General features: G+C 43.2%; 3 protein-coding genes across 3 annotated transcripts in view; 1 reads left to right on the top strand and 2 right to left on the bottom strand.

Annotated features, from left to right (window-relative positions):
- Positions 1–13,794, top strand: part of LOC111076066 (fasciclin-2) — a 77,003-nt gene extending 63,209 nt beyond the window's left edge. Inside the window, 6 exon segments of the mRNA XM_022369665.2 lie at positions 4,244–4,368; positions 4,437–5,187; positions 5,190–5,926; positions 5,993–6,176; positions 12,415–12,616; positions 13,671–13,794. Coding sequence (XP_022225357.2) covers positions 4,244–4,368; positions 4,437–5,187; positions 5,190–5,926; positions 5,993–6,176; positions 12,415–12,616; positions 13,671–13,779 — 2,108 coding nt within the window. The 3' untranslated portion in view covers positions 13,780–13,794.
- Positions 13,795–16,462: 2,668 nt separating this feature from the next.
- LOC111076068 (galactosylgalactosylxylosylprotein 3-beta-glucuronosyltransferase I) lies at positions 16,463–18,161 on the bottom strand. Its single transcript, XM_022369669.2, has 2 exons — positions 17,838–18,161; positions 16,463–17,758 (listed from the first exon to the last, which is right to left on the bottom strand). The coding sequence occupies exons 1-2, from the start codon at positions 18,065–18,067 to the stop codon at positions 17,047–17,049; spliced, it is 942 nt and encodes a 313-aa protein (XP_022225361.1). The 5' UTR covers positions 18,068–18,161; the 3' UTR covers positions 16,463–17,046.
- Positions 18,162–18,929: 768 nt separating this feature from the next.
- LOC111076059 (translation machinery-associated protein 7 homolog) lies at positions 18,930–19,653 on the bottom strand. Its single transcript, XM_022369655.2, has 2 exons — positions 19,552–19,653; positions 18,930–19,495 (listed from the first exon to the last, which is right to left on the bottom strand). The coding sequence occupies exon 2, from the start codon at positions 19,479–19,481 to the stop codon at positions 19,287–19,289; it is 195 nt and encodes a 64-aa protein (XP_022225347.1). The 5' UTR covers positions 19,482–19,495; positions 19,552–19,653; the 3' UTR covers positions 18,930–19,286.
- Positions 19,654–19,864: the final 211 nt, after the last annotated feature.

A 19,864-nucleotide genomic window follows, 5' to 3' on the forward strand; every position in this document is an offset into this window, starting at 1 on the left:
CAGATACTACGAGTACATGAAGAGGAATCAGAATCAGAATCTGAGGCAGAGGCAGCCCCAAAACCACTGCCTCACAGCCACACTGCCGCACTGTCATTGTGTTGACAACTCAGAAGTTGCATTTAGTTAAGCAAATAAGCAGCCAGGGACACGACACGAAGAGATACTACTACTCTCGCCCGCCCTCCTCCTCGTACTCCTCCTTCTCCTCGTACGTACATAGGTGGCTGAAATGCAAGGCTGAAGGCAAATTGCAAGATTTACTTTTCCTATGAAAAGCCAACATGCATGAGAGCTACGGCAGGGCAGGGCAGGGTTGGGTACAGGGACACGGGGACAAACGCAGTGGCATATTTACATATCGTTGTTTGTGGCAATGCACAGTCACAGCTTAATATTTCAATATTTATGCATTTCATAAATGCATACAAGTATTCCTCGAAACACACAGAACTTCCGCCAGAAGCACAACCAGACGCAGAAGCACGCACAAGAAACAGTGGCCTGCCATTCAGTAAATTCCATTCTGGCAGACACTTGACTAACATTCCATTCCATACCATTTGTGAAGGCATTTAAAGCGCATTAGATGTGTGCGGGGACAATGCATTAATTAAATATTTATACACTTGGATCGATACTCGGTACCAGTAATTGTTGGCATCCTTTTTGGCATTGGCGGTCAATATAATTGACACAAATCATCTTGATTGCAGGCATTAAGAAGAAAGTTTGTGTGTTTGTTTCTACGACTTATCTAAGGATGCCTCAATGCACAAATGACTGGCACAATGTGCTCTCTCTCTCTCTCTCAGTTATTTGTCGACTCTGAAGTGTCTCTCTCCTTGCTGTTGGCTTTTGTTTATTCAGGAATTTGTGCATACTTTTTGGGCTCTTTTGCATTGCAATTTGCAATTTGTTTCGGTGATTATTTTGATCCAGAGCACATGTTTGTTATCATGACTGAAGACTCTCAAAAACGCTTCAAACATTCGACAATTGGCCGATGAGATTGAGTGCCACATACATGATAGATTGGAGGCTTTAGTTGTGCTGTCATCTGTCATCTTTAAGTGCCACCAATTTAAACATCGCAACACCCCCAACCTCCAAAATAAAACTCTGTTGCTCTGCAGGTCTGCTGCTCTGTTGCAATTGTGTGTGTTTCGTGCTCCTCTTTCTGTGTTGTATTTTGTTGTAATAAGTTGCTGCTGCTGCTGCAACTTTTTCAATAAGTTGTGATGTCTGGATGTTTGACCATGATGCCGCGGCGGCATCTTTCCTGCTTGCAGGCTCTGGCTCGTTGGTCTCCTGCTTTTGGCTTGTGTCCTTGTTCAAACTAATAATGAAATCGTAAACTAGTTCATCTTTTTTTTTTTTTCTTTTTCCTACTCCTGGCTTCGGGAATATGTGTGGGTGTGTATGTGAATGTGAAAAACGCCAGTGCCAGCGAAAAGTGTTTGAACAACAAAATCTCACACGCTACGACAATGCAGCAGGCAGAAGGCAGCCAGGCAGCAAAAAGAGAGAAGTTGTAGTTGTAAAGAACAGAACGAGCAGGAGAGAAGTGATGTGACAGCAGCAGAAACTTTTAGTTACCCTTTATTCGAGGCGGGGGTATAACGAATGCATAAAGAGAAATGTTGAGCAGCCTCGAACCCCGAATGAACTTTTGCAGTCTGCCAGCTGCTCTCTATTTCTCCCTCAATCTCTAGCGTTCTTTCTTTGTCGTGAATCTCTCGTGACTAGACCGAGAGGTCTCTGCGCTTTCGTTCAGTTGGCGAGCATAATTGCAGATCGTCTCCACTGTCTTGTGACGGATCTTTGCAATGGATCAGAAAGGGTATATCCCCATAGTTATATATTGCTTTCTGGTTATTTATTCTCTACGAGTACGAGTACGATTCGATGCTCCTGTTGCTGCTGCTGCTTCTCTCTGTAAGCAGTTTTCTGCGAGAAGGAAAGGATGCCATGAGGGATAAGGAGCTGCACAGGACACACAATATATGTGTAAGTCCAGACACTGCCAATAAAAAATTGCAAATAGAAAATGTTTTTAACACAACTTTCCGTTATTTTGGTCTCTGCTTTGGCTTTCCTCCCCGTATCCCGTATCTCTGTTCAAACCGAATGCCGGACATCCCTGGGTGCATGTCCGTACATGTCGCTGTGCATGTTTGCGCTTGACAGTCAGCAGACAGAGAGTGTGCCATAGAAAGGGACAGACAAACAGACAGAACAGAGCTGAGCGATTGAGATGGCTTGTTATTACACTGATTTATAAATAAACTGTAAATATTTGGGGGCCATACACACATGCTGGAAATCGATGGGCGAGACTGGCACTGGCACTGGCACTGGGAGCAGACAGCCGAAAACGAAGAAGGATTTCCACAATTTCCGCTTGGAATGCAAAATGTTATTCCAAAAGGCAATGGCGATCCATTTGGAACAGCAGCCTCTTCTGGCAGTTTCTGCTCTCTTCTGCTTACTCTCATCTGCGTCAGCCTTTGAGCACAAGTGTACCTGTGTGTGTGTGTGTGTGCAGCATAACTGTACTTTTCACTTTGTATTGCTTTGTGTTTGCCTTTGAGGTTGAATTATGTTTTTCTCGGCATTAAACTAAACACAACTCTTGGCCCCAGAAAAATCTTCCGCTTCACGCCTCGGCACCGACTCCGACTCCTCTACTCTTGACTCTCCCTGTCCCTCTCCCCCTGCTGCTGTTGCTACCTCTGCCACTGCCTCTGCCTCTGCCGCTCTGCTGTGTGGCATCTACTACTATTTGTGTTTGTGCTTTGGATTGTATGGCAAGTATTTGATTTAGGAATTTCAGCTTTTTGCAATTCCTTCTTTTTCTTTTTGTTCGTTTTTCTTCCCATTTTCAATTTCCAAGTCATCTCTCTCTCTGCTGCTGCTGCTGCTGCTACTGCTGCTGCAGCAGTGGAGATTTATTGGCTGGACCCCAGGAATCACAAATCCGATGCCAAGTCTGACTCCAAGTCTTTGTCGACCAGCAGCTCGTTAGGGACGAGACTGAGACTGGGACTGACCCTTAGAGCAAGCAGTGGCGTGCGTTTTTTTTTTTCTGCTTGCGGATTTGTCGCGCACATGTCTTGGCTTTGGATTGCTTTTATGTGCCTGACAGTTTGTTTAAAATTATATTGCACATACGCCACGTACAGGCTCCACATGCTCCGCTTAGATTCTCAACCGAGAGGCGGCCCTGCACTTTCCAAACCTCACCTCTCAAGCGTCAGGGACGCCACGCGGCTCTCTCAGTGTTGGAAAACGTTCGAAGTTCGAACTACAGCCAAAAAGCTGGTACCGAACTGGATCGCACAAGTTGCACAACCCTGGAAAATGCGCTCATTGAAACCAGTTCTTGTTGTGAATCGAATCGAACGCCGTCAAAAAAGAAAATTGCACTTCTTTTGCAGAAATTTTAACACATAGACCAAAAACACACAATGGGTTTCGTTAAATTAATTGAAGAAATTATGGGAGTGCTACCGTGGGGTCCCGACAAGAGTGCTACCGAGGTGTACGGCATATTGTTATTGGAGTTCTTCTTAGGCGGCGTTGGAGTGGTTTTCTTGCTGCTTTGTGCAGGCCTGGCCATGTCACTCGTCAACGAAGGGAGGATGGTCGATAAGAAAACGCAGACAGACTTCCCTACGGTCGAGTTTGAACTGATGAACGACCCACTGTACGTGGAATATGAGGGAGATATAACTCCAGAGTCGGAATCAGAGTGGGAGGTGGAGGTGGAGGAGGAGCCCTAAAAGAGAACCTGCCAAATCTACAACTAGCCGATGCAATGCAATGAAACTCTGCCTGTACAACAACACTAAAAACTGAGTACCTTCAACGACAACTGCCTCCAAGAACCAAAGGAATCCAAAAACACACAAAGTCACGCCACATAAATAATATGTACATACAAATGAAAATACACATACATACACACATATCAATTGTTTTCACATTAAACAATCATTGGAAATGTTCAAATAAATGTTTGTTAGATTCAAGAAAAGTTGGGTATTTTCAACAATAGTCTAGGGGGTCATATTGGGGTGGCATGCTCGCTGGCTGTGCAAATGCCAGGGATAATCCAACAATTTTGGCACACCTTTTCCGCAGAAATTGATGTACGTGAATGTACGCCTCATTGTTTCTTCTCCTTCTGCTGCTGCAAGATCTAACGATTGTTTCTCCCATTTTTTATTCCACTTTGCAGTTGCCATTACCTGGACAAATGCACCAGAAAATCAATATCCGACATTGGGCCAAGATTACGTGGTCATGTGCGAGGTGAAGGCCGATCCCAATCCGACCATTGACTGGCTACGCAACGGAGATCCGGTAAGTAAAAGAGGGAACCATCATCCCCCCCACCAACATTAAGTAATACTTTGATTCTTTGATGGTAGATCCGCACTGGCGATAAATATGTGGTGCAGACCCATGGCCTGCTCATCCATGATGTTCAGGAGACGGACGAGGGCATCTACACGTGCCGGGCGGCTGTCATCGATACGGGAGAGCTGCTGGAGCGTACCATTCGCGTGGAGGTGTTCATTCAGCCGGTGATTGTCAGTCTGCCGCCAATGCTGGAGGCCATCGAGGGCAAACCATTTGCCGCGAATTGCACGGCCACTGGAAAGCCAGTGCCGGAGATCAGCTGGATCCGGGATGCCACACAGCTGAATGTGGCCACCGCCGATCGCTTCCAGGTGAACCCGCAGACGGGTCTGGTTACCATCAATTCAGTGCGGGAGGACGACTACGGCACCTACACCTGTCTGGCCAAGAACAAGGCCGGCGTTGTGGACCAGAAGACCAAGCTGAATGTCCTGGTGCGCCCGGCCATCTACGAGCTGTACAATGTGACTGGCGGCAGGAGCAAGGAGATTGCCATCACCTGTCGGTCGAAGGGACGTCCCGCACCGGCCATCACCTTCCGCCGCTGGGGCACCCAGGAGGAGTACTCGCCCGGCGTCCAGGTCGACGACGTGCGAATCGTTTTGGAGCGCTACTTTGACGAGGATCGCGGCGAGAGCTCTGGCACCCTGCGCATCGCCAACGCGGAGAGAACCGACGACGGCCTGTACCAGTGCATTGCGCGGAACAAGGGCGCCGATGCCTACAAGACGGGACACATCACGGTGGAGTTTGGGCCGGACTTAGCCAGATGAAGGAGCTGCCGCCGGTGTTCACGTGGGACCAGCGCAAGGCGAATCTCAGCTGCCTGGCCATGGGCATTCCGAACGCCACCATCGAGTGGCACTGGAACGGCCGCAAGATCAAGGAGCTGTACGACACAAACCTGCAGATCGTCGGCACCGGACCCCGCAGCGACCTCATCGTCCACCCAGTGACCCGCCAGTACTACTCCGCCTATAAGTGCATCGCCACCAATATCCACGGCACCGCCGAGCACGACATGCAGCTGAAGGAGGCCCGTGTCCCGGAGTTCGTATCGGCGGCAGTGCCGCGCCAGCTGACGGCCACCACCATAACCTTTGACATCCGCGGCCCACCCACCGAACTGGGTCTGCCCATTCTCGCGTTCAGTGTGCAGTACAAGGAGGCCCTTAACCCGGACTGGTCAACGGCGTACAACCGCAGCTGGTCGCCCGACTCCCCGTACATTGTCGAGGGTCTGCGCCCCCAGACCGAGTACAGCTTCCGTTTCGCGGCCAGGAACCAGGTGGGTCTCGGCAACTGGGGCGTCAACCAGAAACAGTCAACGCCGCGCCGTTCCGCACCGGAGGAGCCCAAGCCCCTGCACAACCCCGTCCAGCACGACAAGGAGGAGCCCGTCGTCGTGTCGCCCTACTCGGATCACTTTGAGCTGCGCTGGGGTGTGCCCGCCGACAATGGGGAGCCGATCGACAGCTACCAGATCAAGTATTGTCCGGTAAGCATTCTCTCTAACTCTATGGATGATCCACTCATCTGATCATTGACCTTCCATTTGTTGCAGGGCATGAAGATCAGTGGCGCTTGGACTGAGCTGGAGAACAGCTGCAACACGGTGAATGTGGTCGAGACCACATCGTTTGAGATGACCGACCTCAATGGGAACACGTACTATCGCATCGAGCTGAAGGCGCACAATGCCATCGGCTACTCGTCGCCGGCATCGATCATCATGAAGACGACACGAGGTGAGTCCGATTCCGCTAACAATAATCTCGGCACGTTGCTCTATTCGGCCGGGTTCAACTCCGGCGTCGGGTCGCTACACAAACAACTGTTCACGACCACCACAAGAGCCTCCACATCGACCATCACGACAACAATCACCACAACAATCATTGCGCTGGCCACCACCATAAGCGTAACATTAGTTAGTGTCCTAGCCTCAATGTTAGTCTAAAAAGCTCAAACAGAAAGCTCAAATCATCGAAAGCGGAATGCAAAAATCTCTGCAATCGATCGATCGATACACGATAGACACGCGCAACACTCACACTGGGTGGGGGATAGACAATGGGCCACACAAGCGTACTAAATATCCACTGTGTGTGGCCCACTGTTTGAACCCCAGAAGCAGGCATCCATATCGGTTGAAAACCGCCCACTCCAATAATCTACAAGATCCCAGAAACAAACAAACAAAAAAGAACAACAAAAAACAATACATACATATATACAATCGATATATATCGATATCACACAAGAACACAAAAACACTCGATTTTTACTGCTCTAAATATATATATGCTATATATGAAATATATATATATGATATACCCCCAGATATAACTACTATCAACTATCGTTTATCGATTACTTTTGCATACATCGATTTCTGTAGTGTTTATTTCAACTTGCGTTTCACGATCTTTTGCTTTCCTTTCACACACAGATTCAGTGTGAATCTCCTTGTCTCTTGTCTCTGCTCAGTATCGCATTATCGTTTATCATTTATCGTTTATCACTTATCGCTCTCATTCTTTATCTCTCTCTTCGTTGCTTTTTTATTGTCGAAACATCTTTTTTTTTGTTTTTTGCATGCGCCTTTCGTTTCGTTTCGTTTCGTTAGAGCATCCCATGAAGAGCATACTCTCTATACTCTCTCCCTGGTATATTCTTCCATACAAAGTAGGCCGTAATTGTATACATTCCACCCACACATACACACACACACACACACACTGAAACACTGAGCAGCAAAAGTACTGCAACGCAGTTGATAAACGTTATGGAAAAAGCCAAAACAAATATCAAGCCCCTCCCCCCGTCATACATAAGCCCCCCACCCCATTCATGTCTCATAGGGCGCGTGCGTGCGCGCATCAGTCAAAATGTCAGAGAAGTTGAAGTTGTATAGAAATAAATAATGAGAGATGCGCGCAAGCCCGAAATCAACACTAAATACCTTAATATTATTATTCTTAATTATGTTCTCCATATACTTTTTTTTTTTTGAATACAATTCTTAAGCATTTACTTAATTATAATTACCAAAAAGAAAAAAAAAGGAAACTACACTTAACATTAAAAACATTTTATAACAGAGAATTTGAAAGTAAAAATCAATTTATAATTTTATATTTTTGTGTGTTGTAATATTTTTTTTGAATAATGTGTGACCCCCCCCCCACGAATATACATACATACATACCCTGTTAAATGTAAAACCATCTAGCTCTTAAACACAAAAAACAAAAGAAACAAAAAGCGCAATTAATTTAGTAATCAAAAGCCTTTAATCTTTAGCCTTTCATTATATTTTGTTTTGATTTCGGATCCACTACAATCACCAATTTTTAATTTTATTTAAACTTAATTTTATCATTTGATTTGAATTTGAATTGATTGATTTTGTGTGTATATCTACTACATGCTGCGTCTACTATTTCTATATTTCTTTAGTTAATTTTTCAATTATAAGCGACAAAAGAAAAGTTTCTCAAATAAAACAAAGAAAAACCAACAAACCAACTGTAATTTACTGCCAATGCCACATTTCGTTCGTTCTCTCTTTTATTATCGTATCGTTATCGTTATGTGTGTATCGTCTCTCGTATCATATCTTATCGAAATACATGCCTGCGTTGTCTCTCTATTTGTCTCACTATCACTCGCTCGATCGCTCGCTCTCGCTGTGACTGTTTACTTTTTCTTCATCATCGTTTACTTAGTATATATACATACATATACCTACTATTTGTTAGTTTGTCACTAGTTTGTATCTTTGTGTTTTGTGTGTGTTTTTGTCGCTATCCCCCATATCTATCCATCTACCCCGCTATATCCTACAAATATCTGATCCCTCCTCCCACTATATTCTTATGCTCAATACAATCAATTTAGTGTCTGCATTTATGTAACAACTTAGTCATAGTTAATATTCTTAACCAAACAACCACTAACACATGCCAAGAACCAAATTCCCCAACCCTCCGGCCAGTTAAACAACCAACCAACCAAACAGCCAACCAAACAGCCAGCGAACACACACATGAAACACTCGCATACCAAACTATCAAACAACAACAACAAGAACAAATAACTAATCCGCAATATTAGAAGACTCAAGTCGGCAGTGTACTGGCAACCTCTAACCTCTCACCGAACCGAAAGCTTTAACTCGCAATGCAATTGTCGGTGTTCCTGAAATCTCCCTGCCATCTTACCTGGAAACTGAAACCCTACGACTACAAATAGTACGAGTAATTAATCCCATGGTAAAAGTGAATCGTTTAAAGCTTCTCCAATTTGAAAACTCACGGTGGAGCGCCTAAAAATTGTCGGATAGGCTCGGAATTTCACGGAAATACCATTCATTTAGCGCAATGAAACCATCTGTAGGGCAGGCCTTAACTTGACTGTCGAAAACTCAATTGAATTGGAGTGCCCGAGATTTCAGGAGCACCAACAACAGCCACAAGCCCTGGTCCTGGTCCCTAGAGATTTCTGGCACACATCTGATTAACCAACACCACACCCGCCACCACACATTCGTCGTCGTCGTCGCCCCAATAACCCAAAAATAACCAAAAACTAAAAACTAAAACAAAACTAAAACAATGCCTAAAAAATAGCTACGAAAATGTAATGTGCAAAAAGAAAAGACCAACCAACAACAAAAATGTTCTTTTTGTGTGTTTCCTTTTCTTCCTTTTTTCTTCTACCACTTTTTCTTCTTTGTTTTTTTCTCTCTTTTATGCTGTGTGGGTGCTAAAAACCCACAAAACTACAACAAATAAAATCGAACGCAAAACAAAACCTGTAAAATGAAACGAAAAACCCCGAAAAACTGAACAAAACCGAACCGAAAATCCCCCACGCCAAAACCTCGAAAACTCTCATCCAGACAATCCACATCCCCGCAAGCAAAAAGGCGGACAAGCTGCTGCTGCTGCCGCTCCACCGCTAGTTCTACTGCTTTCCACAGCTTGCGCGCTGTTGCTACTGCTACCGACGACGCCTGCTTAAGCGAACAGAATCCAGCAATCAGTGCACGGAGGAATCTTCAACGGACAGCCTTGATGTTTGATGTCGTCGTCTCCATTGTGTAAATAATAAGCCGAAGAAAAGAAAACATTTATCAACCAAAAAAAAAAAAACCAAAAAAAAATAGCATGAAAAAAAGCGGAAATAAATACATACTATGTGTTGAATGTGCTCAAGTAGAAAATATGATCAATATGAAGAAAAATGTCACCTATGGTGGGGTCACCAAGGGGTCGCCATTCCATTAACTGTACAAACAAAAACAAAAAGAAATAATAGTCAATGAAACGGAATGCCAAAACCCAATCATATGCATACATAATAATGATTAACGATAATGATAATGCCGATGATGATGATGTACTTATTGTATGTATCCTACTATAACCGATGTCTAACCGCTAGAGACTTTGTTTTAACCACTAAGCCACTGTTGATTTGTTGTTATTTAGTTAGTATGTACCACAGAAATACCTGTATGTACGAGTATATTTATGTATATGAGTCCACAATTATTCCGATTACGATCACGATTACAATTCCAAAGACCCGTTCCGATTAGTTTCGTGTGCATTCTACTACACTGCCAAGCGTATGAAACTACATAAAGTAAACGAAATTTTAGTGAAATTCTACAACCAAAAACAAAACAAAACAAAAGAATATGAATAATCAATAATCAAATGCATACGAGTACAATTTATTGAAAACGAAATTAAATTTAGCCAAAAGCTTTTTTCGCTTCGAAGCAGTTGAAAGTTGAAATTTACATCAAGCTATTTCGGTTCTGTTTGTTTTTGAGCGTATACGTTTACCGTTAAGAGGGGGACAATAAGTAACTAAGTTAAAGCATCGTTTAAGCAGTGCACACTGCTCGGACTCGGACTCGGGCTTGGGCTCCACTACGAATTTTTACCACATGGTGTAATTGAATTATAAAAAAACAAAAAAAAACCAAAAGAATAAGAAAGCCTCTCCGTTAGTCATGATAATGGATAATCTATACGAGCATAATAGTACTTAAATATTAATGAAGAACCCAACTAGAATTGCAGTTCAATTTAGAAGAACAGATATTCCTGTATACAAGCAAATCATTTTTTTAGCAAGCGAAATGGATTTTTTTCTAGCCAAATATATCGTAAACCCAAACAAAATAAAGAAAAACAATTTATACCTTTACAATATCTAGTTATATATATACTATATACATATACAATATACACGTATAGCTAGAGAATAAATCAGCCCGCCTAACGTTGCTGAGAAGAGAAGTGTTTTTTTTTTTTGTTCTAAGCGAACTGCTTGCAGTAGCAGCAGTACGGGGGGAGTACAATCAGTGCACTATCCACAGCTTCCAAGCACAGACACAGACACCTACTCCCCCGCACACATACTCCCCTTAGGACGTCTTGAATGTTGTAAGCAGTGTAATAAGAAACGATACCTAACAATTAAGCAGTTCATTTTTGGGTAAATAAAGAAATACTTGAAAAGCCTGCAGTGTGTGACTATATGACTTGGAAGGGGAAACCTCACCTCAAACACCCTCCGCTTGGAATGCCCCACCCTTGCGCTTGGAAGGTAAAATGCTGCTGCAACAGAACCCCAGCCAAACTATCTACGCGTGTCATCATGGTACCATTTATAGTAATTGTACTTAAATAATGTCATATTACTTTCTATCAATGCACACGAATTAACCCAAAAAAAAACAAAAAAAATACACACGAAAATCGATCTGTCAATAACCGAAATATGTTGATAACTGTTAATTATTATTATATTGTATTAAAATTATATTGTATATTTTAGTTTCAAAACCGACAAACCTTGTAACCGTGCCAGCACTCTCGAACACCCACCAAATCAATAAAGCTTATCATTTTCTGTATTGAAATATTCATGTTATACCAACAATATACCTACTATTTATATGCTTTTTACACCAATAAAATATTGTTTCCCTTGTACACCCACCCAACACACACACACACATACATATACAAATATTACGTAAGTGAAACGATTTGTAAATCATAATTTCAAACTGCTTTACACTGCTTGTATACTTTGCATATTGGCATATTTATGTATTTTGCAATTGTAAAAATGAAAAAAAAACACAAAAAATCACTGAAAATTCTTTTGAAAATTGTTAATTTTTGTGCTTCTCTCTCATTCTATCACTTACGCTCTCTCTATCTTTCTCCTGTCTCTATTTTTCTCCTCTTCTTCTGTGTTGAGTCCCTGCCACCTGCCCCCACCCCCCTGCCCAAGCTCCAACACTTGTCCTTTTTGGAGGCTGCATGCAAAAAGAAGGCCTTAATAAAAAATTTGTATCCATAAGTTTGTTGCTTTGTTTGAAACTGCTTTTTATGTCATGTCAATTGGTGCTCAAATTTGAATTTGAATTTTTCCCTTATTATTTCCGTATGGTTGTTAATCCTACTTGGTTCCGATTATGCTTATAATTTCGATATTGATTTTGATTTTAAAGTTTTGACTAATTCCGTTCTTTTGGTTTCCAACAAGTAATACACACACACACACACACACACAAAAATGTAAAATACCATTAACCAGAACCAGAACAAGCAGAGGAAAGGAAGTAAAAACGAAAACAAAACAATGCCAATAATAATATAAGACGGGATCATTTAATGTGTAAGACTAGATGTTAATGGAGGTTCTGCCTATATAGGATATAGGTCTTTGGTGCCAGGGTGCACCTACTTAGATATATTTATTATTACGTACTATTTACGACCCGTAACCCATATCTACATACATATATATTTGAATGACAATTTACTAATCAAGTACAATTATTCCCTCCACCCTCCACCCACACCAACACCCCACCACCCCATCCACCGCATCCTGCATCTCTGTGCACCTTCCCCACACACTGCAAATGCCACTGCAACACCAAAACAGGTATCGATGTGATCCAAGTGGCCGAGCGCCAGGTGCTCTCCTCAGCGGCCATTGTGGGCATTGCCGTTGGCGGTGTCCTGCTGCTGCTCTTCATCGTGGACCTACTCTGCTGCGTTACCGTGCACATGGGCGTGATGGCGGCCATGTGCCGCAAGGCCAAGCGGTCGCCTTCGGAGATCGATGACGAGGCCAAGCTGGGAAGGTAAGTAATCGCTGGGGCGTACCATCCCAACCATAACCGATAACTTTCGTAGTACTACTTTTGTTTGGACCTCGAGACTATCCGCCCACAAACGAAACGAATATTGCACTAAAAACCGAATCGAAATTCAAATTAAAATCTATCTCTTGTGTTTTGTTTCGTTGTGTTTTTTTTTTTGTATCCCATCCGTTTCGAACAAAAGCCGAAATTGCAAACGACCGGACTTCGAATACAATTGGGTCTATGCGCGTCCCAAGTCCTTGTTGTTCAATCGCAATTCCCTGATATCCGTCTGAGAGCGCGGCACCAACACACACAAAAATTGAACCAACAACAAACAAAAAAAATGCACCGAATTCAAAATTTAAAATTAAGTTACAAATTCAATGCTTCACCCCCTTACGTTTTTCATCCAGTTTTTTAGTGCAATATACAAAAGTTTTCAGTTTGCCACACACACACACACTCACTCGAACTCACTCGAAACTCAGCCACAAGCAGACGACCAGTCACTCACTCAGTCACTTAGTTCAGAGAACATCCCCCCACACACAGAAAACAAAGGAAAACACTAAACACAGACAAGTGCTTAAAGCTCCTTAGTTGTTTGGCTAATTGAAGTACAAAACTTGTGCGTGATTCGATGTGTAATCAAATGTCGAACGAGCTGGCAGACTGTAAACTCTTTTTTTGTACAGTCTGTTGCTCTCTCAAGACTGTCCATTAGCCAGCATTAGCCAATCAAACACGCTCACACACACGAACACGCACACGACACAACCATCATCGTTATCATTTCATTTATGATCATCTACTATTTGTATGTGTACTCTACTCTCTCTTCTTCTACTAAATAAACATCATCATGTATTATTCCAATCAATTCATCCAAACACAAAAATCCAACCGACTAAATCCAACCAAATCCAAAAACCACCAAAAAACCTACCAACCAACCAACCAACCAACCAAATACCGAAACCAATTACCGAAACCAAATTACCATCTAACCAAGCAGTCTTTACGGTTGGCGTTTTCCGCTACCTTATTGCAGTGGACAGCTGGTTAAGGAGCCGCCACCGTCACCGTTGCCACTGCCGCCGCCAGTAAAGCTGGGCGGCTCGCCCATGACATCGCCATTGTACGTACCACCTGCTCCATAAATCTATGCATCCTTCCACTGAATCTTCTTCTTGCCTGTCTAACTGCCTACCTATCTAACAATCACATCAATCTATTCATTTTCGCTCATTATAACTGCATGCGCCCCACTCTAGTTAATATATAAACATACAAATACTTTTATATACCACTGTAACTGTTTAGCTCTGTAACTGTAGAAGGTAAGGTGCACTGCTTGCTTAGGCACAGTCACACACACACACCGTTGACGATTAGTAGCTGGCATGCATAGCAAGCAACTTTTTTGCATGGCAAATCGTTTTAATCCAATAACAGCATTGAGACTAAACAACAAAATATCCTCTTCTTCTATAGGGACGAGAAGGAACCGCTGCGTACACCTACCGGCAGCATCAAGCAAAACTCCACCATCGAGTTCGATGGCCGCTTTGTGCACTCGCGCAGCGGGGAGATCATTGGCAAGAACTCGGCGGTGTAAGTGGGCCTAGGAGAGGAGAGGAATGGAGAGAGCCCTAGAACACCTCGCAGCGTGCACAAACAAGAGAGGAGGAGGATGAATGTCGTCTAGAGAATATATTCTAGAACGAGAACAAGCCAAAGCCAATCCACAGCTGGGGGACAACACATGGGCATATCGATGCAATATCGATGATGATTGATTGATTGATTGACTGGCAAACTGAGTTGGTTTTACTTTACTTTCGTACACAGCGTAACTCTTACTAAATGTCTTACTATAATACAATACGATATCCAATGCTACACAACTACACATACACATAGCACTCTAAGCTCCACAAAACAAAACAAAAACAAAAAACAAAGGGATTACAGGATTATATCCCAATCCTCACCCCACCCACATTCACGTGTCGCGTGTTGCTTCATTTTCTAGTTTGTATTTATTTTATATTCGCTGCATTTTGTACTGCTTTGTTTCTCCCCTGCAGCCCCAGCCACACAAAAGAGAAAGTAAGAAAGAAAACCCAAAAAAAGAAAAGATAAAGAAAATCTAGCCTAAGATATATATACATATATATGTGTATGCAAGAGAAAAATCTTAAATTAATGCCTTACAAAACAAAGAAAAATTACATTTATTTAGCAGTTAAAGCGAGGACGGACGATTTATGCATGTAAGCCGGAAGCATGGAATAAGAACAATTTCTTTAGTATAACTAACTTAAACATGCCATAAATAAGTTGTAACCTTAAGTTTGCATTGCCCAACCACCACTCCCCACGCCCCACACCCCACACCCAAACACCCCATCCCATCCCACAATCCTACCACCTACCCACCAATTCGTAGTACTTAAAACGCTGAACAAAAGACTTGCGAGCATTTCTTTCTAGAACATGACATTAGAAGAAACAAAAACAAAACAAAAAGGACTTGAATATTAAGTTGATATGTGGACTCTTTGGTTTCCTATTGGTACATCATAGACTATAATTCATTCACAGCCACAAACAAGTATAATCTATGCGTAAGAATGAACAAAATGCTCAATGTACATTGATGTTAAACGAAATTTGAATGTTTGAAAACGGCCGCCCACAACTGCTTGGCACTGCTTGCCGAACAGCGAACTGGAAAGCTGGGAAGCGCACTCCACGCTGCACATGCATCGGCATCGGCATCCCACACAAACACAAAACACACACACAAATATGAGAAATGACAGTTCAAACAAAAACAAATGCTAAGAAAAACCCTAAAAACTAAACTAAATTAATGCTAAGTTGTAGAGAAACGACGAGAACTACGAGATTGCCAAACATGAATGTTCGTTCGTTCGTTCGTTCACCTTTCGTTCATCTTTCATCTCCCCCACTTCCATCAAACAAAAATGCAAAAATCGCTCAGTTTTATGTTGAAAGTATTTTCGTATGTATTGTAAAAACTAAACAAATTCTAGTTAAGAGATCTGCAAATGCATTAATCTAATGGATATATAAAGCCTATGAATATATATATGTACATGTATTTACAATTACTCAGTAAGTAAGTTTTTTTTTTCTACACAAAACTACAAATAAACAAAAGAAGAAACAAAAACCACAAAAAACGGAAAAACAAATTACATGCCCGTACATACCCCCAGTATAATCTCGTATATGTATATGTATACTCGAACACACATCTGAATGTATGTATGTATTGTATATTCCATGGAAAGCGCGTTTTCATTTGCCTCCCCCGCCCCCCAGTCACCAGTCCCAAGTCCCCGAATCCCAATTCCCCAATTAGGGAGATCGCTCCCCCTTCTGTTTGTTGCCCAAGAGCTTTTGTAGCTTCTGTTGCCTTGTCAGAGCTTTTTACCTATAAATATACAAGAATATTATACAAATCTATCGAATAATAATCCTGCAAGCAAAGCATACACCCAAGTCGACCCAGCTCGACAGCCCAGATCCGATCACGATCACGTTCAATGTATGGGCCTCAGACATGTATGTAGTTTATGCCGAACGTGTAGTGCAGCATATGAAATATGATGCCAAAAGTAAACGGAACGGAATGGAAACGAAAACGGAACAGAAAGGATCGAATTTCTCAAACATTTCGGCAAAAAGCAGAGTGTAGCTTTTGATATATGTACAAGCATAAACCGAAAGAACAAACCATGCTAAATTGAAAGAAAATTATACACTAAATCTGAAACTGGGAAAAATAAATCATATTTACTGTACTATAAATCCAAATCAAAGACTTTTAATTGCCTTCAACGTGAGGCAGCGATGGGCGATGGGCAGAAACCCCCCAAAAACCAGCCTTTCTCAGTTTAACTTGATCCGAAAGGTGGTAGGAATGCGGAAATTTAACTTGTGCTCGTATTTCTTGTGCTGCAGCCCTACACACAGTACTTCCAAACAAATACTATATTCAGAACTTGGAGGCTGCTAAAACATTCTTAGACTATGCACAAACATTGTAGGTATTGGCGCTGCCTTCTCGGCAGACAGAAGAACAGAATACAAATGCAGAAATCTTAGATACATATGTTACAAATTGTATTTGAGCATTGTACAACTATTATACAGAGCAGCAAGGTGGCCGCAGCTTTGCTTGGATTGCATCAAACTGCATGCAATGTTAAAGTTCAAGAGCAAAGCTACGGATAACCTTGCAATTATACAGATAAGAAAATCTCTTGTTAATACATTTTGGGCAACGAAAAAAAAACATTCAATAAATTCACTAAGTTGAGGCATTAAGTAACGGTACGAGGAACAGTTGCGTGACAAGTATGTACAGGCGAATCGGGTGGGCAAGAGCTGGGCTAGACCTCCATGCCGGAATCAGAGCGCTTTCCCTTGCGCTGGAGCGCATCCTCGGAGGTAAGCTTTGTCTTTTCGGTGCGCGTGTGCCAGACGAGCACGTCCCGGCAGGAGTTGGCCAGCGGCTGCAGCTGTTGTCTCGTGGTGAGATGTCGCAATATCTCGCTCTCCTGGTAGCCGCGCTGCACCTCGTAGGAGAAGACGGCCTGCGGGTTCTTGATGAACAGATCCATGCTGATGGCGAAGGCGGCCATGTCAATGGGGAAGGGCCGCTCCGGCCGCCAGGCAGCGTTGAAGCCCACCACCTGTGAATTGTCCTCGTTGAGTATGGGGCGTTCCACCATGAGGCCACCCACCAGGCCAACGGGCCAGACGCCGACGTGGCCTGGCTTGATCTTCGTCATCTCGACGAAAAGCTCCGTTGAATAGGAGTTGTCATCATCCATGAAGAAGACAATGGCATGTCGGTCCACGTCCACGTGGTTGCGCAGCCAGGCCAGCGCTAAGTTGCGCTGCTCCACGCCGCGCGGCTTAATCCAGTTGGGATCCTTGCCCTGCAGCTTAAACTCGGGCGGCGTCTTGATGTTCAGCTGCGTGGAGCGCTTCTCCAGCCCCGCCCGTTGCAGCAGGCCGCGCACCAGCGGCGTGGTAATGTTCGAATCCTCCACGATGATCCAGTGCAGGTTGGGCAGCAGCATGAACAGGTGCGACAGTCTGTTCAGAATGTGGCAATAAGAGTTAGAGGCTAGCAATGCAATTTCCGGCCTTCCAGGGGCCCTGGGGCTGCGCTTACCTGGTCAATTCCGCTTTCTGGGCTGGCCGTGAGTACGTCGGCGTTATGGCGTAGATGTGGGGCAACGTGTCCGCGTCTTGTTGCGCATACACGGCCTGCAGGTACTCTGGGCCCTGGCAGGTGTGCTTCCCGTTGTGGTGGACCAGCTTGAGCACGATAAGGAAGACTATGATGAGCACCAGCACTTGGCGCGGGCGAATGCGCGCCTCCGACATGCTGGCATATGCCATTTCGGGCAGATTTTCCAGAGATTAGATGACTATTTAGCCAGATTCATGACAAGAATGTCCAAAACAAACAAAGGCCGTGACGTCACACTGGTCACACTGAATGTGACCGCGAAACTATCGATAACTTTCCGTCTTAAAACAATTTATTCAATTTTCCAGAAATTTCGATCACATGAAATGTGCTTTTTAAAGCTATTATGTTTTAGCCTATTATTGAAATATACCGTAATTAAAAAAAAAAATTGATCAATAAGCCATTGCATACCAATGTACCATAAATATCACCTCAATTTCAACTTTAAAATTACCCAATTACCCAAATAACCGTACACGGTCACCCTGGTCATATTTTTGAGTGTGTGCTGGCTGGCAGAAGCTGCTTGAATCGTCCACCGATGGCGACGCATCTTCGGGCCACCCAGCTCCCTCGAAAACGCTCCGAAGGCTGCATCTACTAGCGGCTTGAGCCTAGCTTCGTCTACCAATGGCAGCTGCACTGAGGGCTGTTCCAGCTCCGTGGGCAACCCACGCAAGCCCACTTGAAGTCGCTTCCAATCGCAACTAATAATTAAATGTTGTCCGATTAAATGTTGCACTTAGCTTTTCAATAAATAATTAGCTTGACTTATTCCATTTGCGGCTAGCTCTGGCTCTACTTGGATCCAAATCGGAAACATACAGACGTCTGGTGGGACCCATACATAGCCAGGCAGCTTGTCGAGCAGATATACGTACACACATTCTTACAATATGAAAACCTATGGATGTACATACATTATTTATAAATTTAGGGCAAGATTAGAAAACTCGCATGCACATTAACAAGCCTCTATATGGTATGGTATATATGTATGTAGCTAAATTTTGCTAAATTCTCCGTTTATTTGATTGCCTTTGTGGCTGCAACAAGCGCACACACAGACCAGAGGGAAATAGTGCTAGTTTATACATTTAAATATAGCATTATTTAATCGTACATATTTATAAGTATAAAAAAAAGGGTACAGATGCTTCTAGTTTTCACACACGCTTCAATCAATCTTGGTCCATGGTTCTGACGCAAAAACTGGAGGCTGCAAATGTTCGTGTTTCTGTTCCGTTCTGATTCTGATGCTTCTTCTTCTTTTTCTTCCACTTCATCTTATTGTGAATTTTTGTGTGTGAATTTAGTTTGGGTGTTAAATGAACATTTTGGCAGCATTTTGGTGGGCAGTGGAAATCACTTCTTTCCAGACTTCTTAATGCCGCCGCCGACGAGGGGACCCTTCTTGGAGGCGTTCGCCTTGGCCGCGTCAAGAGCCTTCTGCTGCTCCTTTTGCTTCTGCTTGAAGGCGATTTCTTCATCGTCCATGTCCTTGGTGTCCTTCTTAGGCGCCTTCAATGGCTTCTTTTTACCACCCTCACGTCCAGTCATGATTTCAGAGTATTCTTAAGGCAGAAAGTGCAAAATTAATATAAATTTGGCTAAAATCGCTGTCACGCACCTTTATCACGTTTTCTCCACACGGTTGTCACAGTCGCTATCGATACCTCAGATAAGTTCCGCCTATCGCACAAAAGTACCGATATTTATTCTCAAAACTTCCCCTGTTCATCGATAAATAAAATCAAACATCGCGGTACACACATTTACGTAAACTGAAATCTCAAGCCGAATACCTGGGAACGTACGCTGAAAGTTCAGCTGCGCCACTTTCCTTATATGAACTAACACATCTATATCCTGTATGGTTAGTGCCTGAACTCAGAAAAGTAATTCCGTTTATGATAATATCTATCCCAATATTAATATATTCG

Source organism: Drosophila obscura, unplaced genomic scaffold (assembly GCF_018151105.1).
Source record: "Drosophila obscura isolate BZ-5 IFL unplaced genomic scaffold, ASM1815110v1 contig_29, whole genome shotgun sequence".
NCBI classification, from domain to species: domain Eukaryota; kingdom Metazoa; phylum Arthropoda; class Insecta; order Diptera; family Drosophilidae; genus Drosophila; species Drosophila obscura.